Source organism: Ipomoea triloba, chromosome 6 (assembly GCF_003576645.1).
Source record: "Ipomoea triloba cultivar NCNSP0323 chromosome 6, ASM357664v1".
In the NCBI taxonomy this organism is placed as follows: domain Eukaryota; kingdom Viridiplantae; phylum Streptophyta; class Magnoliopsida; order Solanales; family Convolvulaceae; genus Ipomoea; species Ipomoea triloba.
Genome location: NC_044921.1, coordinates 7,064,399 through 7,090,994, shown reverse-complemented (window position 1 = coordinate 7,090,994; position 26,596 = coordinate 7,064,399). Strand labels below are relative to the sequence as shown.

The 26,596-nt window shown below is 36.0% G+C and overlaps 3 protein-coding genes and 1 long non-coding RNA gene across 5 annotated transcripts; 2 read left to right on the top strand and 2 right to left on the bottom strand.

Moving 5' to 3' along the window:
- The first annotated feature begins 3,963 nt into the window (after positions 1-3,963).
- On the top strand, positions 3,964-7,077 carry LOC116022519 (isocitrate dehydrogenase [NAD] catalytic subunit 5, mitochondrial-like). The gene is made up of 7 exons (XM_031263255.1): positions 3,964-4,210; positions 4,571-4,891; positions 4,994-5,155; positions 5,242-5,316; positions 5,518-5,627; positions 5,709-5,781; positions 6,546-7,077. Exons 1-7 carry the CDS (start codon positions 4,037-4,039, stop codon positions 6,735-6,737), a joined length of 1,107 nt encoding a protein of 368 aa, XP_031119115.1. The 5' UTR covers positions 3,964-4,036; the 3' UTR covers positions 6,738-7,077.
- Positions 7,078-9,329: 2,252 nt separating this feature from the next.
- On the bottom strand, positions 9,330-13,244 carry LOC116022524. 2 transcript variants are annotated; one of them, XR_004099236.1, is made up of 4 exons: positions 12,734-13,244; positions 10,717-12,153; positions 9,760-10,576; positions 9,330-9,638 (listed from the first exon to the last, which is right to left on the bottom strand). It is a non-coding gene; the product is annotated as an uncharacterized LOC116022524 (long non-coding RNA). The 2 variants fall into 2 exon arrangements; XR_004099235.1 differs by having other exon boundaries at positions 10,717-13,231.
- Positions 13,245-13,438: 194 nt separating this feature from the next.
- On the bottom strand, positions 13,439-14,163 carry LOC116023425. Its single transcript, XM_031264425.1, has 2 exons — positions 14,119-14,163; positions 13,439-14,053 (listed from the first exon to the last, which is right to left on the bottom strand). The coding sequence occupies exons 1-2, from the start codon at positions 14,161-14,163 to the stop codon at positions 13,439-13,441; spliced, it is 660 nt and encodes a 219-aa protein (XP_031120285.1).
- Positions 14,164-14,779: 616 nt separating this feature from the next.
- On the top strand, positions 14,780-18,493 carry LOC116022521 (adenosine kinase 1-like). The gene is made up of 12 exons (XM_031263256.1): positions 14,780-14,947; positions 15,261-15,314; positions 15,412-15,458; positions 15,568-15,599; positions 15,691-15,792; positions 16,142-16,209; positions 16,584-16,660; positions 16,751-16,848; positions 16,935-17,005; positions 17,091-17,157; positions 17,251-17,434; positions 18,063-18,493. The coding sequence occupies exons 1-12, from the start codon at positions 14,865-14,867 to the stop codon at positions 18,203-18,205; spliced, it is 1,026 nt and encodes a 341-aa protein (XP_031119116.1). The 5' UTR covers positions 14,780-14,864; the 3' UTR covers positions 18,206-18,493.
- Positions 18,494-26,596: the final 8,103 nt, after the last annotated feature.

The window sequence follows — 26,596 nt, the reverse complement described above, 5'->3', positions numbered from 1 at the left end:
CCTAATGGTGCGTTTTGTGGTGATGCGTATCTAATGGTATTTTTTTTGTGCATTGGTGCATTATTTTATTGTGCATTTCCTAACACTGTTAGTTTATGTTGGCATAACTATTGGTGTGTCCGCACTGACCACACGTTAAGGCGCGACAGCACTGAAACTAAGGTGCGAGTATATCTTCCTATGCGGTACTCACCTTAAGCATTAAAATGCCGCACCTTAAGTACACAAATCACGCACCTAAAGTTTTTAAATGGTGCACCTTCAGTTGAGAATACACTGCGCACCTTAAGTACACAAACCGCGCACCTTAAATACACAAGACACACATCATAAGAACACAAACCATGCACCTAAGGTTTTAAATGATGCACCTTAAGTTTCAACAACTCACGCAACTTAAGCATACATATCAATTTTAAAGACAAGAAATGATTGTGGGCTCTGACAATTGCAAAGGATTCAACTCTCAAGTCAATCAATGGCCTAAAAAACTTGAAATTCACAGTTGTGGCTGTAGGGGAGCAGTTGGCTGGTAGATGATGATGATGAGATGGAGATTGACAACTCCTTAATTAATTATTTTTTAATTTAGTTTCAAACCTAATTACCAAATTAATCCACCCCCTCCATTATTTCACAAAAATCTGCATAAAATCAATTCACGTTACAGTTGTAATACTTTTTTTTTTTATATATAAATTCATAAAAATTAGGGTGGATGAAATATGACTCTGATCTCGTACTTAAAAGTTATGAGTTATATTCTTATTGACACTTTTTCAGTCGAGTCCGTCACACATGGGGCATTTCTATAACGGTTTATCTCTCATGTGTAATTTGCTGGCTATTAAAAAAGAGCGGGACTTACTCAATTTACACTCTTGAATAGTGATTGTGGGTTTGTCTAATCATTGAAATTTGACAAATACATATGAATTATATTATTCGAGAAAAACATATACGTACCATACATGTATCCAATCAATAATAAAAGTTAACTAATCACATCGATATTCTTGTTTATAATCAAAGGTTGGCGTGCTGCGCATGGAGCGACTAGATGAGTGTTGCATCACCAAATTTCCTATTCGCTTTCATTTCTTTTTTGACCATAAAATATCAAAGTTGAGTCTACCATACATCTAGTCGGAAGTTGGGATCGATTCCAAAAATCTAGTGTGTATATATATATATATAAACACATATACATACAAATACACTTGTGGACAAATTCAAGCCATTAATTTAGTAGATCTAACAGTTAAAAATAAAGAAAAAAAAAGGATAGTATCATTTTCATAAATATTACAAATTTCAATTTTTTTTTAATATTTATGAAAATAACATCGCTTCTTTTTTACTTGATTTCCTATCCGTCAGATCTTGCAAATCAACGATTTAAATTAGTCCACATGTTCTCACCTAGGAATGGGTTCTTATATGAACCAGATTATATATAAAAAATTGAACTAAAAAGTAATTTTAGTTAAATAGATGAAAGTATCCGAAGTTACTAGAAACAAATTATAAACACATCAACAATTTTTTTTAAAAAAATAGTAAATAAAAGAAATCTCTTATACTTTTCCTTCTAATTTAAAAATAACCAACTTTTGTAAACATAAATCGTATTAATAGTAACAATTAACAAATACATCTCTTATGATTTTATTGGGTTTTGATAGCGCCTTCAAAGATTTCATTATGCTTTGTGATACTTGATGAGTTAAATATCAGGTTTTTGTTAGTGATAACCTTACTGAAACTATTATTTTCACTTGGGGTTTGAGGCAAGGTGATCCACGTACTTTCACCTCACCTCTTTATACTTTGTGCAGAAGGATTGTCTCATCTTATTACTACGACTGTTCATCAACGCTGTTGGACTAGTTGTAAAATATCTAGTAGAGCTCTGAGTATTTTTCATTTATTTTTGTTGATGATAGTATGTTGTTTTTCAAAATGGTTGATTATGATGCCATTGCGGTTCTTAATTGCCTTAAGAGGTATGGTGAATTATTCAAAATCATGCATTATGTTTAGCATAAACACTTCTAATGTGTACATAACTGATATTGTAAACAACTTCTAAGGGTTCCCCAAGCTCCAACTATTAGCAGGTACTTGGTTTTTTTCTTGGTACTGGCAGGAATAAAATGGAAGTGTTTTCTTTCATTGAAAATAAACTACGACAGAGAATCTAAAGGTGGGAAAAAAAATCTTTTAAGAGCCGGGAAGGAAATTCTATTAAAAAGTGTAACATATGCGCTCCCTACATACTCTATGAGCCTTTATCATTTACCTATATTGGTGGGAATCTAGACCTACTAATGGTAATGGTTTGCATTGGATGTCCTGGGAACATTTGTGTGCCCCCAAAAATTTGGTGGGATGGGTTTTAAGAAGCTCCATTTTTTTTAGTGTTGCACTTGCTAAACAATGTTGGAGGCTGTTGACTAATACTTCTTCTGTTGCTACAAAACTAATGAGGACTCGTTATTTTCCTAACTCAACGTTTATGGAAGCACAAGTTATATGTAATTCAAGTTTCTGTTAGAAATCTATAATATGAGGACAACAGGTAATGAGGGATAGTTGTATGAGTAGGATTGGAAGCCACTCTACCAAAATATGGTTTCATCCTTAACTACCCGATCTAGTTAATCCTTTTATTGCTACTGAAAGGTCTTCCCATTATGAAGAAGCAACAGTGGCTAGTTTAGTAAATCCATAAACACAGGGTCGATCCTATCAGCCACAGGACAGAATAAAAACAAGGGCCCTTAATATATGAAATTAAAAGATTGTATGGGTTAATTGCAAATAATTAAATGATAATTTTGAATTTTTGTATACATATAATTCTTTTATTTAAAAAAATATTTTAGATTAGTCTTGGAGTAGTGCTCATTCAAACTGTGTGCCTTATATGAAGTTTAATTATAAATTGATTGAAAGTTCGCTAATATATATCTATTAATTGAGATACGTATATCACATGGTTGTAATTCTTAAGTGAATTTAAAATTAATAAACAATTATATATATATATATATATATATATATATATATATATATATATATATATATATATATACATCCCCTCATTTGTCTGAATAATGAAGGAGGAACTTGGATCGCGTATAAGGAACTTGAGACTCAGTTATGGAAGTTACAAAAGGATTAGAATTCTCATAAGTCATAACTCAGTCTCAGGTTCCTCCTTTATTATTTGTGTTTTAAGAGCATAGATGAGAGGATATCTAATGATGGATATATATAATAGAACTTTCATATGTTATTAGGATATACGATTTTTTACTATGCTACATAAAGTTTACGAAAGAATTTTTACATACTAAAAGTTTCAAGTTACTCCCCTGGTAAATTTCTCAAAAAAGCAACATGAGAAATTTGACATCTTGTATCTCAAAAGTTTTGGTTTGATTACCTTTGTTGCTTACTATTGGGAAATCGGAAACTTTTAGGATAGTGTATTTCACACGTTTAAAGACGGTGATCAAATATTTCCTTGTTTGTACTAAGTCTCAAATTCCTTATATGAGATCCATGTTCCTAATAAGTCATACGATGATTACTAAAATGTTTTTGGAGTTGAAAAACCTTGAAGTAGGAGGCTGAGAAGTGGAAAATAGTGCTGCAAAAGTAGTTTCAATATAAGATGGAGAATAATATGTGAGTTTTTCTACTTTACCCCTCTAGTAATATGAGGTTTTTGAGTTTTCAGTCAAGTTGATATGGAAACCTAACGACGGGAACCAAACTCATAATTGAGAGACTTAGTCGGAATTTGGGTATAATTCAAGGATCAAAGATTCAAATTTTCCATAAATTAACCAAAATATAGGGCAAAGTTTATAAATCATGAAAAATATAGGACCAAACTAATATTTCAGCTCTCCTGGTTGGAATATTTATGCTTTTGTATAGCATAAAATCAATTGACCGGAAGTTCTTTAAATTTTGGCGAATACTCAGAATTCAATTGATTGATCGAAACCGAACGTCGGCGAGAATGGCTTCTCAAATCGCGAGACGAGTACTCCGCCGCGGCTTCTCCGGACGCAGTTCATCGGATGCGTCAGCTAGGGTTTTCCACCGGAGCTTCGCTGCAAGTTCCAATCTGATTCGCGCCACCCTCTTCCCCGGCGACGGCATCGGCCCCGAGATCGCTGAGTCCGTCAAGCAGGTCCGTTTCTTTGCGACTTACACGTCTCTTCTGTGTTTATTTCCATTTTGCATGAAAGTCATGGATTTTGTTTCTGTTATGATTATTATGGTGGCATGTAACGTGAATTGGGTGAGCTTTTGTTGCTGTAATGATTTGTTCGCTTGTAGGAACAGAATTGTAATTTAGATAGACTAATATGATGAAAATTTGAGAACTGTAGAAGTTTGTACAGCTAAAAGAACTAGGAAGCGTTAGAGTATTTTTGTAAATTTTGTGGGACTTTGAGGTATTTTTCAATCTTTAGATCCATATTCTGTTATTTGATATCATATGGTCAAATATTGTTATTGGTATGTAAACAATTGTAGCTAAATGCAGGTATTCAAAGAGGCTGATGTGCCAATTGAATGGGAAGAACACTATGTGGGGAAGGAGGTAGATCCTAGGACCCAGAGTTTTCTGACATGGGAAAGTCTTGAATCAGTGAGAAGAAATAAGATTGGTTTAAAAGGGCCAATGGCCACACCTATTGGAAAAGGTCATCGTTCTTTAAACCTGACCTTGAGGAAAGAGCTCAATCTGTTTGCCAATGTTAGACCTTGTTACAGCCTACCTGGATACAAGACTCGTTATGATGATGTAGACCTTATTACAATTCGTGAGAATACTGAAGGAGAGTACAGTGGTCTGGAACACCAAGTAAGTTTCTTTGCTGGATAAATGTGAATTTATAAGTATACTGTTATATATACAATATATCATCCTTTCAGAATTGTGTGTGACTATTGGCTCTGGTTTTAGGTGGTGAGGGGTGTGGTTGAAAGTCTCAAAATCATTACACGTCAAGCAAGTTTGAGGGTTGCAGAATATGCTTTCCACTATGCACAGACTCATGGAAGAGAAAGAGTTTCAGCCATACACAAAGCCAACATCATGCAAAAAACTGATGGTCTTTTCCTCAAGGTCTTTCTTTATTTCTGATGCTCTTATTTCATTATGCCCTATGTATCTATGAATCATCAGACTGACTTTGAGCATATCCCTTTCAGTGTTGTCGTGAGGTTGCGCAGAAGTACCCTGACATAAAGTATGAGGAAGTTGTCATTGACAATTGCTGTATGATGGTATCTACAGTCACCTTTCTATGGACTTAAATTTTGCACCTGTGCAACCAGATTTCTTAATGAACAAGCTTAGAAGACCAATCTATAGTTATTTTTGGCCATATTACTTTCATTTTGAAGATGTGTAGCTTTACATTCAAATCTTTAGAGGGAAGAAAAGTAATATAGGCAGTAACAAAAACTTTTTCTCTGACCATACAGCTTGTGAAAAATCCATCACTTTTTGATGTATTGGTGATGCCCAATCTTTATGGTGACATTATCAGTGACCTCTGTGCTGGTTTAATTGGAGGTTTGGGCCTAACACCAAGGTATTTTCTTTTCCCCTTGGAAATTTTCCTTGTGAGGTTGATTTTGTCCTATGCCATTAACCACATAATATTCCTGTACAGCTGCAATATTGGTGAGGGTGGCATTGCTCTTGCTGAGGCTGTGCATGGTTCAGCACCTGATATTGCTGGAAAGGTTTGCATTAATACTATTGGATTTAGATTCTCTGGATTTCCAGCCTGTTGCTATTATTTTAGAAGTCCTATTTTTCACACATGCTTGTTGAAGTCAATATAAACTATGTTTTATAAGCTGGGGTTTCAAATTTGTTTGATGATAACAGAGTACTTTTCTCCCAGTTATACCTGATTTAGATATTGGATCTAGTGAATTTACTTACAACATGTTTGGTTCGTGGAATGGATTTTGGGGAAATATGAGTGTTATTCCCCCCGGAATATCCCATTTCCAAGAATGCTATTCTTGTCCCATTTCCAAAAATGCTATTCTTGAGAATAAAAAGTCAACACAAACAATGGAATAAGTCTATTATGATGAATGTTATTCCATCCCTAACCTATTCCGTGAACCAAACATGATGTTATTGAGTGATATTCTCATATTCGTTAAATTTTAGACTAATTACACTGGTGAAAACAATTCTTCTGCCCCCCCCCCACCCATGTACCTTTGGCCATCTCCATTGTCTTGTGGAACTAGGACATTGCAACCAAGACTGAAATTTTATTTGGTAATGATAAAATGTGATTATTGTGTGATGGAATTTAAAGAACAAACCTTTTGTTGCATTGATGATTTACCATGTCATTATATCATTGATTGTGAAAGGCCTCTACTTTTGAGTTTGTTGATGCCTAATGACTCCCCAAACTTATAATTTTGCTTTACTTTTTCTCCCTACCCTAATAACCATATTTGACATTGTGTGCATCTTTCAGAACATGGCAAATCCAACTGCTTTGCTTTTGAGTTCTGTTATGATGTTGAGACATCTAAATCTGCATGACAAAGCCGACCGCATCCAGAATGCTATCCTGACCACAATTGCCGAAGGGAAGTTTAGAACTGGTGACCTCGGTGGAAGCTCATCAACAACCGAATTTACAAATGCAATATGTGATCATCTTTGAACGACATTGCAGCGCACCCATTTGATGTTCTATCCGGGGGGTTCATTCTTGCTCTTTCAGATAGGGAATTTAAACTGTTTTAAGCTGTTCTTGGAAGACAACCAATTAATTTCAGGATTTCCAATTATATCCTGTTCCTGCCAAATTTATTTACAGCATGGAGAAATAAAAAGTTTTGCCCTTTAACAGAACCTACTTGAATGTAGAGCTCTAGATTTTGTTCAGTAAGGTTGCATTGCAGGGAGGAGCCATTCTCTCATACTGAAATTCTGTGTACTTATTTGATTTGGTACTTCCTCATTTTTCTTGTTTAATAAAAGTATATTTACATTTGGCTTAATTTCAGAGCATAATATATTTATTTATGAAGATAAAAATTCACATTTTTACCTCTAGTGGATTGTTTACTACTTTCTCTATTCCATATTAAATGTTATTTTTATTTGAGTTTATTACCAAAATAGTACCTCGACTATTGTGAAATTACCAATTTAGTCCTTGACAATTTTTTGTGCCCAATTAAGTCCCTCGACTTTGAAAATTTTAACCAATTTGGTTCTCCGTATATTTTGACGTTAAACATCCGTTAAAATTGAGACTAAATTGGTAATTTTGCTATAATCAAGGGACCAAATTGGTAATTTTACTATAGTCAAGGGACCATTTCAGTGAAAAATTAATTATCAATTTAGTCCCTTGACTATAAAAAAATTACCAATTTGGTTCCTTGATTATAGCAAAATTATTAATTTGGTCCCGATTTAACGGATGTTTAACAACAAAATAAACGGAGGATCAAATTAGTTAAAATTTTCAAAGTCGAGGAACTTAATTGGGCACAAAAAATTATCGAGGACCAAATTAGTAATTTCGCAATAGTCGAGGGACTATTTCGGTAATAAACTCTTTTTATTTTTATTAGGAAAAACAAATGATACTTTCAGTACTTTAGTTGTGTCTGTCGTGTAAATTTAATTTTTCAATTATTAGTGAGGTAAATTTTTTTTTTTTGAAGATCAATTAGTGAGGTAAATTTAGTCTCTGTAATTTGGACAAAAACCGTTCTCTAGCATTAGGAAAAATATTAAATTTTACTACATTTACCCCTTACAACAAAGTCCCCTTGTTATGCTACAAGGTGGACTTAGATCTATATTCATAATTTTAAAATTCTATATTCATAATTTTTGAACTCTATATTCATAATTACAAAATATTATGTTCATAATTTTAGATCTCTATGTTCACAATTTTAGATCTCTATGTTCACAATTTCAGAATTCTATATTCACAATTTCATAACCCTATATTCACAATTTTATAATTCTATATTCAATAGTATAACACAATTTTTTAATTTTTATAACAAAATTGTGAATATTAAGTAATGTAATTTTGTATATTGAGATTTAAAATTATGAATATAAAGCTCTAAAATTGTGAACAAAATTATAAACATAGAATTTTTAAATTGTAAATATGGATCAAGGTCTACCGTACAAGATGGACTCGAGTCCATAGCATAATTTGCCAAGAAAGTCACTCACTACAAAGTCACTCCATAATATGATAAGTTTTAATATTTTTTTTTTTAAAATTCTTTAATATTTCAAATGTAACCTATTAGAACTTGTCAAGTAAGAGAGTGACCATTTAGTGAGTGGTAGATGTAGTGGAGTGGTAGATGTAGTGTATCTAACACTCTTCTTCTTGACTATTTAGTGAGTGGTGGATGTAGTGTATCTAACACTCTCCTTCTTCTCCTTCTTCTTCTCCTCCTTCTACTTCTTCTCCTCCTTCTCCTTCTCCTTCTTCGTTTTTTGTTTTTTGTTTCATTTAAAAGTTAAATTAACATTTTGTTGTACTATTTTCTTTTATAAATTTTAAATGTAATTTTTACAATACAAAAAATTGAGGTGCAAATATCTCAAGTTATTTTTATTAATTAAATTAGACACATAATTTTAAAAATTTAAAATTAGTAATAACATTTTTTTGTATATTGTTGTCATTTTTGTTTTATAGAAGTAGTTATTTCGTATGATACTATTTTTGAATGAAAAGAGAATTCACAATTATTACTAGTGAGTATGCATTGAAGGAACTTTTACGGGTTCGATTGAGAGAGTGTTGATCAGAAATTAAACTCGTGATCTTTTGATACGAGAATAATATTTCATACTCTTTGGTACGATAATTGTGCTCCATCATTTTATCATCCTTTTGGAGCAATTATGATATTTTTTATTATATTATTGTTTGATCAAATTAGCTTGAAAAAAAAAAAATTATTGTTAGCATTGCGCCACCTAATTATTTCTAAAAAATATTTTTACAAAATATCATGTTTCCCATTAATATACAAACCAGTTTCAAAAATTTTTTTATCTGAAAAAATGCATTGCTCTAAATGGAAACACTCAAAAATCAAAAGTTAACAAATACCATAACCGACAGTACCAGAATGACAACTTGGCATTTTACCTACCAACTATCCAATTAATCTTTCGTTTTTTTTTTTTTGAAAACTCCAATTAATCAATTATTCTCCAATATTTTAAACCTCCTTAAAAAGGCTGAAGGGGTTGGACGTTTGGTAAGTGATTATGACTAGTAACATATTGAACCAAATTTATTGAAAAAATATAATAATAATATTGCACGTAATAATATTGACTGTAAATTCCTCCTGAACCAGTTTCATGAAGCGAAGATCATCCATACTTTTCGGGAGGGTAACCAGTGTGCGGATTTCTTAGCTAATCTTGGTCAACTCTCCCTGCATGGCTTGACTATCTTGGAGCACCCCCCGGATGGCTTGGTTATCCTCCTCCAGCGTGATGTTGCTAGTGTAGCGACTTGTAGGCGTCGCTAATCTTCGGGACAATGGGTCCCTCCATTCTACAAAAAAAATGGAGTATATGATATATTTTAGGCAGAAGAGTCAAATAGGTTCATCTACTACCCGGAAGTGTTCAATTCCCACCTTCATCTAATTTATAAGTTAATTGGACACACTTACCTTTTAAATTCGTTCGATAAGCCTATTTCGCAGGTTACCATCCGGTTGGCGATGCGCATTGTTGACCTGGAAATGGAAATAATAGCAATATATTCCAGGTCAGTAAATATAAGGAGCAAACCCTAGCCCTTCATCAAACTCAGATCACCCTCCCTTCGCCATTGATTCATTATCTGATAATTGTCATCGACACAATCTCCATCCAACTCACGATTCGCCATTTGTCGCATGGGGTTCGTAAACACAACGCCTAAATCTTCTTGGGTATAATGTCGTCATCTTCTGCTTCATCTAGTGTGCGGACCAACTTCGATTATGAGCTTCTTATATAGCCGGCATTAAGTATAGATTAGTGCGAGCCCAAGTGTCATTGTTCTCCTTGAGCATTCTCCATCCTAGTTTAGCCAGTAGCGCCATGTTCATGCTACGCATGGATTTGATCCCTAGTCTGCCTTCCCCTTTAGGTTGCGTGATCGTGTTCCACTTCACTAAGCTGGTCTTCCTTTTCATGCCATCGCCTCCCCATAGGAAACTCCTCGTGGTCTTGTCTATTGAATCGCACACTCCTTCCGGGATGAGCATAGTTTGCTTGGTGTGGGACGGGATTGCGTTGAGGACAGACTGTATCAGTATTTGTCTTCCTACCAAGCTGAGGTAGCGAGTCTTCCATCCCTTTAATCTGCTCTGGACTCTGTCCAAAATGCTTTTGCAGTGATCCTTTGTTATCCTCCCATGGAGCGAAGGTACCCCCAGGTATCTACCTAAGTCCGAGGTCATTGGAATGCCGGCCATATTTGCTAGCTTCTTCGCTTTCTCCCTGTACACATTATTAGAAAAAAAATATTAGACCTTAATTTATTTTGGGTATAATGTCGTCATCTTCTGCTTCATCTAGTGTGCAGACCAACTTATACAGAGGACAAATAAGTATGGATTTATTATTGTTATACATGGCACCTGGGCTTCGCTTTGGTGATGATGTGCCCAAAGCGCTCTATACAGAGGACAAATAAATATGGCGAGATGACGTCTCCCTACCAAACTCCTCTCTCCGGTTTAAATCTTTCAAGATTCCTTCCATCCCAGAGAATTGACATTCTCGCAGTTTCCACGCAGCTCATTATATTTCTAATATAATTATTGTTCAGACCAATTTCCTTAAGCGTGGACCAAATAAACCTCCAATCTAGCCGATCGTACGCTTTCTCCAGATCAATCTTTAGCACCATGCAACCAGTGCTGCCTCTCTCGGTCCTTATAGTGTGTAGGATTTCCTGGTAGATAACAATGTTATCTGTGATTTGCCTGTCTGCCACGAAGCTACTTTGATTCGGGCTCACAAGGTCCGACATTACACCCTTTAGTCTGTTCGTCATGACCTTAGTAACCAGTTTGTATGCAACATTGCACAAACTGATCGGCCTTAACTGGTTAACCCTTTCCGAGTTCTCTACTTTGGGAATGAGAACCAGGTTAGTTTCATTAAGGCCTTCCGAGAGGATTCCCTCTATGAAGAACCTTTCGACCAACTTGTACAAATATTCCCCTACAATATTCCAATTTTTTTTTGGTAAAACATGGCATGAAAGCCATCGGGTCCCGGTGCCATGACCATCATAGCTTCTTCAACCTCGTCTTTAGTGATCCCTCTATTCACCAGGTTCCACTTCCCGTCGTCGATCCTAGGAACCCACTCAATTCGTCAACTTCAACAGTCACATCCTCCTTAGTGTATAGCTGTTTATAGTATTCCTAGACCATACTTTCTAACTGCTTCATGTCATGAACCCAGGTATCATCACTGTTTTTGAGCCCGTGAATTTTCCCTCTTGTGCGCCTGACCATGTTGTAGCATGGTAGAATTTGGTGTTAAGATCTCCCGAAAGGATCCATTCCTCTTTTGATTTTTGAAACCATTTGAGCTCCTCTTGGTGGAGGACTTTTTCGAGTTCCACACGAATTTTCCTCTCAAGCTTAAGAAGCCCATTGTGCAGATGGCTATCCATTTTCCTTTGAATTCCTTCAATCCGTGCCATAAAGTTCTGTTTTTTCCTTTCAATATTGCCGAATTCCTCTTTGCTCCACTTAACGCAGCTGGTCCACATTCTCAAGAGATTATCCAAGATCGGTTTATTTATATCCCAGCGCTACTTTACCATATTTTGGAAGCCCGGGTGTTTGCTCCATGTTGCTTGGAAGTGGAAGGTAAAACTCTTGTGATTCTCGGTCGTGTTCCCAAGTTCGATAAGCAGCGGGGAATGGTCCGAACACACCCTTGGCAAGTGAAACACCTTAGTATTTGGATACTTGGTGATCCAATCCAGATTGCAGAGTGCTCGGTCAAGTCTTGCTCCAGTAAAAGTTGAAATATCTCTTCCTCTCGTCGATGTGTACCTGGCACCAACAAAACCCATATCAATTAATCCTTCTTTAAAAATCCAATGTCTCATACCTGCACATCTGTGGTTGTGGAAATTGTCCTTGTTGCCACCGTCTTCCATGCATGTCATGGCGTTGTAATCCCCCACTATGATCCATTCTTTGTTTAAGGGGAGTTTATCTTTAGACAAATTCTCCCACAGTTTGTTTCTAAGGTAGTGCGATGGGTTGTCATACACAAACGGCACCAATTGCACCTTTTCGTTACCCTTGCTGACTCTTGTTAACAATAATTGGGGGTTAGTGGCGAGAACTTCCACTTCAATATTCTTTCTCCACATGAGCTAGATGCCCCCCACTGAACCCAACCACTTCCACTCTAATCCAATTATCAAAACCAAAATTCTTGTATGCCTTATTCGCAGTAAAACCCGAGATCCTTAGTTCTAAAAAGCCAACCAAATCAGTCTTTACTTTGTTAACCAACAGTAGGAGAGCACGCCTAAACCCATAGGACGTAGCCCCCTGGCAGTTCCAGCTAAAAATCTTCATAAAAAACACACCAAAAAGGAGAAAACAAAAAACAACAGCAAACCTGCACAGCGACGGGAGCTCACAGAACACCCCCACCAGTACCAGTCGAAGACTGGCCAACAATAAACACCACATCAGTCATAAGGTCTTCCAAGTCCCCTGTGTCTATCATTGTACCACTATCCGGCGGGTCCTAATGGTGATCCCCTGTCTCGGTCCGGTCATGGAAGATTTCAGTTTTGCTGCCTTCCTCGTCTATCGTAGTTTTCTCCACCCGGGTTCCTTTGTCATAGCCTCGAACCACCGTGTGACTATCTGTTTCTGCTGCTTGATTTGTCTGCTTCTTGTTCCTCGTCGTGCTCTTACTGTTTTGTGCACAGTCTGTCTTCCCTTAACATTCTCTCTCCTTAGCATTCTCTCTGTTATGCACCGACTTATCATTTAGGAGTTGGGCTTCTATGGTCTGTGTTTGTGGTCTCTTGCCTTTTCCTGAAAGAATAGCACCAGTTGGGCCATCCGGCCTTTCCATCATGGTATATTCTTCTTGGGCCTCCTCCTCAGTATCTTCTTCTAAATTTTCCAAGGCCCCATACCTCGAATTATTCCAAATTGTAAACCCTTCCTTATTGAACTTGTTTGTACTGCTTCCCTGATTGCATCTAGACTCGCCTTTCGAACTTTCATTCTTTCCTCCCATATTCCTTCCATTATTTCTCCTAGGATCTCCCTTATTTTGGTAATTTCTTGGCTTTCTCATCGCAATCATTTAACTACCGTATTTATCTCCCAACAGTATACTAGTTCCCTGATTTTCCGCTCTAACTTCGCCACCTTTCCATGTAGGACCTTGCCTCTTTTCCATCATGGAGTTGGCGGCGTTCGTCGTGGGGTTGTCATTGTTCTCTAGTGCTCCGCCATATGCTTCCGGTGCCTTGCCTTCTGTCTGTTTCTCTGCCAATTTGCACCCTTCTTTCCAGTGTCCCACCATACCACACTTGAAGCATACAAGGTGGAGGCCTTCATACTCGATGGTTCTCATTTTATTTCTAAGCGTAAACCATGCAAGGAACGACTTTGTGATATCAACCTCCACGCACACTCTCGCGAAGAGGCTCCTAGAAGCCATACTTGTTGCAGGGTCGACTTTCATTGCTTTCCCAATCATATCACCGACCCTCATCAGGAATTCGTAGTCATAATACTCAATTGAGAGACACGGGAAACGCGCCCAGACGAGCAACCTTTGAGTTTCATCGCGCATCGGATCAAAGTCCGGCTCCCAGTCTTTAACCGCAAGACACTGTCCATGGCCCTTCGAATCTTGCTTGCTCGTAATCAGCCACCGAAGCAAATCGAACCAGGAAGTATCCGTTTTGTATAGCTATGAGGTCCATCACGGACTTGGGATTCCATATTGTCCTTAGACATCTTAAAAGATAGTTATACCCAACAGTTTTCCCCAACACTTTTACGATCAATGTATTCTCCCATTGTTTCCTCATCCTTCTCTTTTCCTCTCTTTTGTTAACTTGACCACCGTACAGTCTGGGTCTTTGTCTTCTTGTTCCCCGGCTTCATCATTCGAGACATCGTTAGTGACAACCTCCTTGTGCCTCATCCCTGTCAGGGCTCTCTTGAATGAGATCGCCGGGCCCTTTACATACTTGTTATTTTGATCGACTTGCTCCTTACCAGTTTTGCTTTCGTTAGGCATCGAGTTGGCAGGATCTTCCTCTTCCATATCCATCGGATCATTATTCCTCTCAAATAGACCTCTTTTCGTCTTCTTCTTATTGCGTTGGAGGAGGTTAGCCTCCTCCGCCGAGACTCCGACCGGCATTTGGTTTTTCGATAAGCTAGAGAGCATTTTCACTAAGTCAAAGTTTTTCCAAATTAAATATACTTTAAAATTGTGTTTATAATTTTATTAGAGTAAGATGTATATAAAAAAAATAATATTTTTTCAATAGCAAATTTGGTGCAGTAAAAAATTCTGTCCTTCAAGACTGGGTCTGGGAGTCTGCATCTCACCAACCCTTCACCAACCCAAGCCCACTTGCGATGACTTCCGAAAGTATATATATATATATGCTCACACTCACAAACTAGCATCATTCATTCCATCAGTTGCTTCTGAAAGCGTTTGCATTTGCACTCCTTGCAAGATTTGAAGCGTTTGCAGCAACAAGGGAATGGCGTGCGAGGGAATTCTTTTGGGGATGGGAAATCCACTCCTCGATATTTCTGCTGTCGTCGACAATGATTTCTTGAACAAGTACGCACCTTTGCCATTTCATTGATGCCCAGATCTTTAGATTTCCCAAGTTCCCATTTTTTTCGCGTTTGTTTTTATTTTCAATCCACATTGGCAAAAATCTCCTAGCTTTTGTTTCTTTCATTGGACTGGTGGACTGTGTAATGGGTTGTTTGAGATCCTAGATCTGGCTGAATTTCAAGATCCTTGAATTTAGCGTGTGTTTGGTGCTTGATTTGTTTGATCTTTGATCTTGTTGTTGATCTGAATTGATGCAGCACATTGATGTGGGTATTTCTGTTTATGACAATGACCTTTTCTTTTTAACTGATAGGTACGATGTCAAGTTGAACAATGCAATTCTTGCCGATGAAAAACACTTGCCTATGTAAGTTTTGCCTAAATATGTTGTTGAACTGTGGAGAATACTCTGTGACGATTGTTTTGGTGGTTCAATTGATGCTGAAAGTCTTGTTTGTTATCAGGTATGAAGAAATGACATCTAAGTATACTGTTGAGTATATTGCTGGAGGTACTGTCCTTGGAACTTGGAAGTCTTGAGAACTTGTGTGTCAAATTCTTCTTTTTAATGATGTTTGTTGATTTTGGTTACATGGTTGTTTGCTAATTTTGTGTCACAGGTGCAACTCAAAATTCAATCAGAGTTGCTCAGGTATCATACTATTATTGGCTTAAATAAGATTTACATAACTGGAAGATGGTTTAGTAAGAGCATAAAAACAACTTTTGTCTTGCATTTGCAGTGGATGCTTCAAAAACCGGGTGCCACCAGTTACATGGGTTGCATTGGAAAGGACAAGTTCGGGGAGGAAATGAAGAAACATGCAAAAGAAGCTGGTGTTAATGTAACTTTTGCCTCTGCTGCTTTTTATTTGGTCTCCTAATAATCATATTTGTTAGGAGTTAGGACAAGCGCTCACCACTACGCCGAAAGCTATAGCTAGTAGCGAAGGCGACCACACATTTTCGAGACTGCTGGGTGCTGGACTTGGCCTTTGGCCTTTTAAGCCCTTTACCGGCCTCCGCCCAATGATCCCTAGCTACCGGGTGCTAGACTTGGCCTTTAACGGCCTCCACCCAACAATATTTTTGTTGCTTCAATAGTCGTGTTTTTGCTATATGTTGTTTCGGTTTTATGTAATTGGGTTACTAAGATGATGCCTATTCCTTTCTTTAACATTATGGCATGTTTAGGTTCACTATTACGAGCATGAGACTACACCAACCGGTACTTGTGCTGTTTGTGTGCTCGATGGTGAAAGGTGAGTCTGAATGTCTGATGCTTTGCTTTGTCTTTAGAAATTCTTGTGTGCACACAAATATGACCATGAAAATCCTTAGGCATAATATAGATTAATTAGTAAAGAGAGTTAATTAAAATTGGGATCTGTAGAGAAAATGTTTGTTAGCAAACAGTGATTCTTAGATGCTCCTAAGTCCTAATGGCCTGTGCTTTTGCAAAAACTTATCTTGTTTTTTCAAATTGGTAATGACAATAACACAAAATAAACTTTTTTAAAGAAAGGGCAACACGGAAAAGGACTCAACTCTTCTGAATGTACAGTTTAGGAATACTTTCAAACTTCTCGACATGCATTATTTGCCTAACGGGATCATGGAAAAACTAACTCTGCAGGTCACTCATTGCCAACTTGTCGGCTGCAAATTGCTACAAGTCTGAACATTTGAGAAAAGCAGAAAATTGGGCGTTGGGTATGCTTCATTTCTTATACAGAGTAACTTATATTATGTCCCAAGTTCTAAATTCTTTTACTTTAACCTACCATTTATTTTTGCATATAGTTGAGAAGGCCAAGTACATCTACATTGCTGGATTTTTCCTCACTGTTTCCCCAGAATCCATTCAGCTTGTTGCTGAGCATGCAGCTGCCAACAACAAGGTATGATTCTGTACGCGAATCAGGTGAAATTTTGTTCTTCTAAGGCTGTTTCTGAGCGAAAAATGTTGGTACTTTCTTAATTGTAGGTGTTCACGATGAACCTTTCCGCTCCATTCATTTGTGAGTTTTTCAGGGAAGTCCAAGAGAAGGCTTTGCCGTAAGCACTATACTGTATAATTTTAAATAGTAATTCAATAATTGATAACAGACATTGATTCACGGTTGCCATTTTTGCTGTTTAGGTATGCGGACTACATCTTTGGAAATGAGACAGAAGCAAGAACCTTCTCAAAAGTTCATGGTTGGGAGGTAATATTTGTTTTGCATTATGTTTCCTACTATTTAATAACGGTGTTTTGATCATTTTATATTACACCTAATGATATTGCTTTTGTGAACCAGACCGATAATGTTGAAGAAATAGCTTTGAAAATCTCCCAATGGCCTAAGGCATCGGGAACACACAAGAGAATCACTGTTATTACTCAGGGCGCCGATCCTGTTGTTGTAGCTGAGGACGGGAAAGTACAGTTGTATCCTGTGATAAAGTTGCCGAAAGAGAAACTTGTTGACACTAATGGTGCAGGTATGCTGTCTATGTGATTTCTACCACTTATAAGTTATAGAACTAGTTTTTAACACGAGGCCGCCTGAACCCAAAGTCACGAGTTCGAATCCTGTGATAAAGTTGCCACAAGAGGAACTTGTTGACACTAATGGGGCGGCAGGTATGTGGTATCTACGTGACTTCTACCACTTGTAACACGAGCCTTCCTAAACCCAAAGTCATGAGTTCAAATCCTGTGATAAAGTTGCTACAAGACGAACTCGTTGTTGGCACTAATGGGGCAGGTATGTGGCGGTCTATGTGACTTCTACCACTTGTAACTAGTTTAACACGAGCCTTCCTAAACCCAAGGGCACGAGTTTGAATCCTGTGATATAAAGTTGCCACAAGAGAAACTCGTTGACACTAATGGGGCGGTAGGTATGTGGTCTATGTGGCTTGTACCACTTGTAACTAGTTTAACACGAGCCTTCCTAAACCCAAAGTAATGAGTTCTTCAAGTCCTCCAACCCCCAAAAGTGTACGCCATAATGGCGGGCATTGATCAAGCAAGCACAAAATCTTTTATGTTGCTTAATTAAACTGCATATGTAATCGAGGCAAGGAAGGAATTCATTGACACTTAATAATCTGTAAACTTTGTCAGGTGATGCATTTGTCGGGGGATTCCTCTCGCAGTTGGTCCAGGAAAAACCGATTGCAGAGTGCGTTAGAGCAGGTTGCTATGGAGCAAACGTGATCATCCAGAGGCCTGGCTGCACATACCCCGAGAAGCCAGACTTCCAGTAAGGCATTCACTCCGCCATCCCGGCTGGCTTTCCTTAATTGTTTGGGAAGATGATGATTCTTTGTGCTACTTCTGCACTTCCATTGAGACTAATATTATAGATTGCAAGGGATTTTCATTGCTCCTGCTCTGCTGTTTTTCTTATTTTCTTCCAAACAAACAATCCACCGTTCAATAAGCTAGTGGAATGTATGCTTAATGTTCAATGGTGATGGTCATATATTTTGGATTTACATTTATTTTGGCCCACCTACTCCATTATTTTCTACATTGACGACTTTTACACCTAATTTTCCTCTTCTACTGTTTGAACATTATTACATGATAATAACGTTGTTTTCAAGGCTATCTGTACCAAGTGGGAATTAGGAAAATTTGCATTTCTTAAAAAATCTTTCAAGGGTTTTGATCTATTCTTTACAACTCTTAACAATTAGAAACCGGATTTTGACGGTATTTTTTGAGGTTTGGTAAATAGTTGTTAGTTGATTGGGTTAGTGAGTTTGATTAGTTGATAGCATTAGTTGATTGTAGAAAAGTATTTGGTAAATTAATTATTAGTTAATGACAGATTACATGCAATATGATTTTCTCATAAATTTGACGAAAAAGTTGTTTTAAGCAACTTTAACATTTTGGAGCAATAACTCGAAACATGTCACTATATCATCCCATCCCATCCTATCCTTCTTAGCTCAACCGACTATGAATTTAAGTTTCACTAAAGTTTTGGCAACCACAATGCACAATTAAAGGCCATTTTCTCAAAGATTAACATCTCATTACTTGTAAGTCTCCTGGTGAACATAGTAATAGCCATGTTATTTTAGACCATGAGGTCTACCACATCGAGCGGTACATCTTGATCGGTGGACCTTACGATCTACCGTAGTGAACCTCTCGGCTAGTACCAAGTGGTTAAATACCTCTTAGTCATGTACTTCTCGAGTGTACCTTCGCGTTGCGTATCTTAATATAATGATTCTGTAATTGGTTACTTATAGTCAACTTACGAATTAATTATGAGTAATTCCATAACCGCTATTGTTATTTTCTTAATTATGGAAGGTTACAATATGATTTTTAAATAAGATATAATTTCCATTTTAATGCTACGATTTTAAGCATCTCCTATAAATACCACAGTGATGGGTAGATGGTTTAAGCGTTATGAAATTCTTGTTTTATACTCCTAATTAACGTTGCTAATTCTCTCTCAAAAACGTCAGCCCACACAAACCTAAAATATTATGTGTTTATTTTATCATAGGAGACTGGCGCTGCAACCCTCCTAACACCTTCTAGAGGTAGCGAATTGATTTTAAAGTGTATTTACCACACAACTTGGATTTTTCTTGATTTCGTGCTTCTAACCTTGGGATTAATATTCTCAACAATATTAAATCTTGTTATTTTATTTTTAATCTAAAAACATAATAAGTCTCAATCCAAAGTTATATTCTTGGTTTATGTCCATTTTTTTATGTTAAATATTTTATACATTACACTTTAAGAGTTGTACTATATAATTTTTTGGACAAAAGTATGCCTACCGTTATAACTTCTATTATCTTTTCGCATTATTATTACCATACATAATATCTTTTTTTATATGAGCAAATTATCATTTTGGTCCACTGACTATAGGGGTCATGTTAATTGCAGTCCACGACTTTCAAAACTGTTAATTTCGTACCATAACTATTCAATTTTTATCAATTTCGGTCACTCCGACCAAATGTCGCCGGAAAGTCCTAAATCCTAAAATAACAAGGGTATTTTGTTCATTTCACATTCTTGTCTTCTTCTCCGGCGACCTCCCACTTTTTCCGTTTTTCTTGCATTTTTCCGGTGACACCTTCGCGATGAACAGAGCAGCAGACGTCGGAGTCACAAAACAAAAAGAAAATGTTGTCCGTTTTGAAACTACAAGCAAAGAAAACAACATAGATATTCTGTACGAAACAATAATTCGACAAAATCCAAACATCCTCAAAGAAATTGAGGACACTCCATCCGTAGAGGCAACACCATTTTCGTGGTGGAAATGATGAGCTTAATGCCATCTTTTTCTAGGAAGCTAAATTGTGAGGACCTAAGCCCATTACACCTGGCTCTGCAAAACAGACATCTCGAAACCACAAGGGAGATGATAGAGTTGGAGGGCATCAGACATCTCGAAACCACAACGGCGGTGTTCATCGCTAAACAGACATCTCGGCCTAAGCCCATTGCACCTTGGTCCCAGTTATCGGTAACGGCGGGGAACACTGCTGTCTATTGCTTTGTTCAACGCGAAGGCGTCGCCGGAAAAATGCAAGAAAAGTGGGAGGTGGCTGGAGAAGAAGACAAGAATGTGAAATGACCAAAATACCTTGTTATTTTAGGGTTTAGGACTTTCCGGCAACATTTGGCCGGTAATTTGGTCGGAGTGACCGAAATTGACACAAATTGAATAGTTATGGTACGAAATTAACAGTTTTGAAAGTCGTGGACTGTAATTAATAGGATCTTTATAGTCAGTGGACCAAAATGACAATTTGCTCTTTTTATATTCTTCCACTGTAATAATGTATGTAAACATATTATTATGAGAAATAAGTTTTTTTTTTAAATGAGAAATAAGTTTAATTTCATTAGATTTTAATTAAATGTTACCATAATTATATTTAGAATTATCTTTAATAATATTAATCATACCATAATTGTTACTAAAATTATCAACTATACTTTTAATATAATATGAATTCTATAACTATAATTTTTTTTTAAAAAAAGAAAGTTATATACTATTGTTTTAAAAAGATGTTTTTAACATTGAGTATTAATATTGTGCATATATTTGTGCGCATCGCGCATATAAAAAGTGTAATTACACCTTTGAACTAGAAAAAAGTTTCAATATAATTAGACACCTGACCTTTTTTTTTTATAAAAAAAATGTAAGTAATTAGCCTAATTTGACCTGCTATTGTACGTAACTTTCAAGTTAAATGTGATTGGAATGTCACCTCTATATGTTTTTATGACTTTGATGCCCAATTCACCTACTACGACTAGTCGTCGACTACTAATAATAATGGTGGTGATAATAATAATAATAATAATAATAATAATAATAATAATAATAATAATAATAATAATAATAATAATAATAATTTATTGAGATCCAAGTCATCAAAACATATTGACACCTATTACTTTTAATTTAAAAGTTACCTACAATAACATGTTAAATTAGACTAACCCAAACACTGCCTTAAGCAGCATTTGGGAAAAGGAAATTCTATCTCCAAACCACCCCTCTTTATTAATTAAAAAAAATATTACTAATAAAGGAACATTAAGGGCTCCTTTCATAGAGGAGCCCTCAGTACCTTGGCAATCTGATTCAGATGAACAAGCTAAAATTATTGGAGCCTTGAGGCTCCTATATATATAGAAGTCTCAAGGTTTCATTTTTTTTTTTTCAACAATGTGAGAAAAGTGGTAATACAACTCCCTTTATTTATTTATTTATTTATTATTATTATTATTATTCACTATTTTCTATACTTTTCATGGGTAACAGTGTAACACCTTACAAGTAATGAGGTAGTGCTTGGATGATTTTTATGATCTTATATAAATATTTACCTGGTAAATGAAGAAATACTAAAGAATATATATTGAAATTTGTGAGACATTCCCTTCTCATATCTATCTTTTTCGGAGTTGGATTGCCACTTGAATTACAACCAGGTATTTTTCTCCTTTACTTTATGGAGTTTATAAGCTTTTGACTCGAAGAAGAGCATTCTCATATAACCATAGTGTTATATTATTTTTTTATTATTTTTTCAATTTTACAAAAGATTTGAAAACTATATGTTGATAAACATTTTTTTTCATTTTTCTGATGAAAAAAAAAAAACAAAAGAGAAAAGAAAAGAAAAAGAAATGAGAAATCGGTGGATCGATGCACTAAATAGGCCTCGACACCTTCATGGTACAACTATGAAGTAATCAGAATCAATCTTTTATTTGTCATTAAGTGAGATTGGTTAGTCTATATTTTAAGCTCAAAATATTTCTAAGTGCGCAATACAACTTGATTCTTCTTATCCTAGATGGAGCCACATTTACACAAGTGGACCATGATTTTTGTATATAATTTTCAACGCTAGTCCTGTATGCATTTAAACTTGTTGCAATGATTATACTCAACTCTGGGGATCACATGAAGCCACCTAACATTTTGGCATTAAAAACTAGTAACATTATAAGGGCATCACAAACTCAGGTTTTTTTTTTTTTTTTACACTAAATAAGAAAGTGAAAAAAAAAAGTTGATAATTTGGAAGGAAGAAGATTTTGGAAATTTGTAGTAAAATAAAATGAAAATTTAAGAGATTATTTTGTGATATAAATATATGCGGGGATCTACTTTTGATTTATGTCGAGTAAAGTGGATTTAGGTTCTTTGAAGTGAGACAGAGAAATTGATATATTGTACACTCAAGATGAATAATAGGTAAATGAGATATTGATTCTCAAAGTATATTCATTTGAATGGAAAATGGAGTTTGGAATGCTTGGGAGTAGTCTTTGTCCCACATTAAAATGAAAAGTGGGTTTGCACTAAGTATATATATGAGCTTGAATTGTATAGCATAGATAATTTCTCTTGCGTGTCGCGACCTTGGCAATCTAGCTAAGTTATGCCAACTTCTTGATAATATTTTTTCCTAACTAAACCGGAAAGTGTTGTTAAATGCCACTCAACCGAGAAGAGGGGTTTACTTCTCGGTGGATATGTAACCTTTCGGTTTAACCTTCAGAAAATTTACTTTCTGGGTAAGCGACTTTTTAATTTGGAACCTTTCAATTTGCGACCTTGTGAAATTTTACTTTCCGAGTAAATTATTTTTCGGCCTGGAACCTTTCGGTTCATGGCGGTTTGGTCTATCCAGGTGACCTTTTCGGTTCACCTTGTGGTCTGGATGTACATTTCAAGTACATTTTGGTGAAATGTGTTAATTATGATCAGTTTATAATATGATTTTTAATCAAATGTTTAATGTCAGTTTAATGTTAATTATTTGAACATCTCTCTTATTTTATTTGAAAACCAAAAGAACCAGATATATCAATGCAAAAACGCGGAAATAGAGTTAGGAGGGACAGAGTCCCAGTACACAGAATCTAGATGTGAAAACGCCATAGAGATAAGAGTATGAACAATAACATTTGCTGATCTAGGGACCAAACTAACTTGGCACTGTCTGAATGTTGACATAGTCGCCCTACACGCATCAATGGCAAGGGCGGCGTAGGACCGAAAAGCAGGTTGCGGTGCTGTTAAGCCTCCCCAGAGTTGCGAGCAATATGTGAACGTCCACCACCCCCTTGCGCCTAAGCCATGCCAAAACTTCCCTGCAAGCAGCAGCTTCCGCCATCAGATGAGTGAAACAGACTGGAAGACACCCTGCGCATGCTGCTATGAATTCTTCGTTTTGCATTAACAAAGCTACTCCAAAAGTTGATTTCATAGAATCGGCGTGGTACCCCGCATTGAAGTAACAATGCTGCAGCTGCGACGTCGCAAGGGAGGGACGAAGTAACAATGCTATTTTTTTTTGTTGGTAGTATCTCATGTGCAACTTTGAATACTATGTATATAGTCTGACTAATTATTGACCAAAGTTATGTTAACTTTTATATTATATATTTTTAATACACTCTAATATATTAATAGTATATGTTCGACAATTATGCCCAACTCTGATTGGGATGAGTTCGAGCCTAAGACATTCCTTATGGAAGTCAATGAGTAAGTTAAGAATTATAAATAGTTAACGGAATATTTTGTTAATAAAGTTTATAGTGACGAAATGCGAGAGTATTTAGGAAAAGTAAATAATATAATATATGGTAAAGTAAGAAAAATAATAAAAAATACTAAAATCAAAATAATATGAACCATTTATTTAAACAAACAATTGGACCAACATTTTGTAGTTCTTGTTATAGGCCTAATTGCCTCTTATTAGATTAGTATGTGTGTGTATATAGTCGCCTTGTTTAGATTGATGAAGAAGGTGATCACCAATGGCATTCTTCAGATCGACGAAGCCGATTGATCGCTTTTTTCAAATCAAGGTCATTAAGTAGGCAGCGAACGGCCGTAAATGCCACTAGAAAAAATGATTTTTACAAATTAAAAAAACAAATAAAAATAAAAATCTCATGCCATCATTCTTTTAAGTGTTAACTAATAAGTTACCGATAACAATCAAATATTTGATTGCATAGTTTCATTGAATTTAAATGTTTAATTGTAACTTTCTAAAATTTATGAGTCCAATTATGTTTTGGTATAAAGTTTAGGATCGTATTTGACTGATTTATCTCTAATAAAATATTAGTTAAAATGTGATTACTAAATATTCAACTTGTTATTTTATACATTTAAACGCAATAGCGGGTTATTTCCATGTAAAAATTGATAATTTTCACATGGCAGCTTATGTGTCAAGCCACATATACAAATAAATTTTATATATATATACACACACACACACACAAGTGAGAATGGATGCTCAAGAGAGAACTGAGAACCAATTGCAGTCGTCCACCTATCCAGATTTAACGGATCATATGTAATTTTTTTTTAAATGCGGTGACATTTTTGTAAATAACTTGAATTTTGGTACAAGTAACATGTATTAAAATTGCAAGTAATTGGTGCAAGGGTGCAAGTAAAATCACTTAAAAGTGCAACCATTTTCATTTAATAGTGCAAGTAATTTACCTTTGCACCAATGTCTAGATTTAACGGATCATATATAATTTAAAAAAAGTGTGGTGACATTTTTTGTAAATAACTTGAATTTTGGTACAAGTAACATGCGTTAAATTGCAGGTAATTGGTGCACAATTTATTTGTACTTCAAAGTTCAATTATTTACAAAAATATCACTGCATATTTTTAAAAAATAATCTTTCTGATCCAAAGAGACAGCAACGCCTCTACTGAGGCTCAAACCCACCCCCTTCCACATGGGGGTGCAATCGGATGCCACTAGAACACAAAGTCATTCGCTATAAGCTTGAGTTCAGGTGCAAACTGATGAGCACAAATGATGAGTGTAAAAAGGGTGTAATGTCGTTCCGCTGAGGATTGGTGCTATGGCACGAAACTGTGTGAATTACCAGGCACTAGAGTATATGAATTAATAGAATCCAAGCAACAAAGACTGAATGATGTAAAAGAAAGCAATTGATTAAGGTGTAAACTGTATGATAAAAGTATGGGCCAGATTAGGGGGATTGTAACCTTGATGTTCTAACAAACTCAGGATTATGGAAAAAATAATTAACCAAGGGATATATGGGCAATGCACAAAAGAATTCTACTCAGCTACTTTCGTAATCAATAAGAAAATTAGGCTAAAATTGACCCACTGTCGTGATGCATCAATCATAACCTTAAGCACCTAAGCATTGTAAGCCCCCAAAATTACCTCTACTTTCATAGCAGGAAAATTAGGTTGAAATTGGTAAGGCTCGAGGTCTCCATCCAACTGTCATTGTAATGAATCCCTCTCCTAGGCTAGCAATTAATTCTGGCCACAAACCAATAACTAGTGCAAAGAAATCCCCAAATCAACATAAACCCTAGGTAAAAGATTCAATCCCTTTATGCAAATAATTACCAATTAAACATCAAGATTAACAATGGATCCCTAATTCAAACCCATAAACGAACTACTCCCGCATGATGGGAGTAAACAAAACAAAGCAATAATTAATAACCATAAACATTGCAAGAAAGTAATAAAGGAATAAGAGAACTTAACTGATAAAGAACAAATCCAATCTTGAAATTAAATAATCTAATGTGAAACTAATCTAAACTATGATAGAGAAATATAAACTAAAAGCTAGGGTTCAGAACTCTGTAAGGGAACCTCTTTTAATTGTAGAGAATAGGTAGAATATATAGGAGATATATGGGTCTTGGCCCATTAGGCAACTTCCAATCATTTTCCCATTTGTATTCTTGTTTCCTTTCTTCCTTGTAATTCCCTTTTCTTCCAGAACTTGTCCAAAATGCTCCAAATTTCCTCCTTTGTAGTTCCTTGTAGATAATTCAACACTTGGACAATATAACACACAAACAATTCCCAATTTCACTAGGATAAGGGAAATACAATTAAAATAAGGGGTGAATTATTGTATAAAATAGTAGATATCAACTCCCCCACACTAGAACTTTTGCTTGTCCTCAAGCAATTACCAGGATAATCTTCCCTCCAAACACTGCAACTGATCACACTTCCTTCCTGCTCAACCAATCATTCCACCAACCAACTCATGCAACCTAACCTGCTTTAAGAATCATCTCAGAA

What these genes read in the sequence shown, in the direction of transcription:
- LOC116022519 (XM_031263255.1), top strand. Translation starts at nt 4,037, where the DNA reads ATGGCTTCTCAAATCGCGAGACGAGTACTCCGCCGCGGCTTCTCCGGA. An exon ending in CTGATGGTCTTTTCCTCAAG is followed by an intron (nt 5,156 to 5,241) that starts GTCTTTCTTTAT and finishes TATCCCTTTCAG; the next exon opens with TGTTGTCGTGAGGTTGCGCA. An exon ending in CACCTGATATTGCTGGAAAG is followed by an intron (nt 5,782 to 6,545) that starts GTTTGCATTAAT and finishes TGCATCTTTCAG; the next exon opens with AACATGGCAAATCCAACTGC.
- LOC116023425 (XM_031264425.1), bottom strand. Translation starts at nt 14,163, where the DNA reads ATGGGAGAATACATTGATCGTAAAAGTGTTGGGGAAAACTGTTGG. An exon ending in GTGTTGGGGAAAACTGTTGG is followed by an intron (nt 14,054 to 14,118) that starts GTATAACTATCT and finishes TGGACCTCATAG; the next exon opens with CTATACAAAACGGATACTTC.
- LOC116022521 (XM_031263256.1), top strand. Translation starts at nt 14,865, where the DNA reads ATGGCGTGCGAGGGAATTCTTTTGGGGATGGGAAATCCACTCCTCGAT. An exon ending in GTCCAAGAGAAGGCTTTGCC is followed by an intron (nt 17,006 to 17,090) that starts GTAAGCACTATA and finishes TTTGCTGTTTAG; the next exon opens with GTATGCGGACTACATCTTTG. An exon ending in TGTTGACACTAATGGTGCAG is followed by an intron (nt 17,435 to 18,062) that starts GTATGCTGTCTA and finishes AAACTTTGTCAG; the next exon opens with GTGATGCATTTGTCGGGGGA.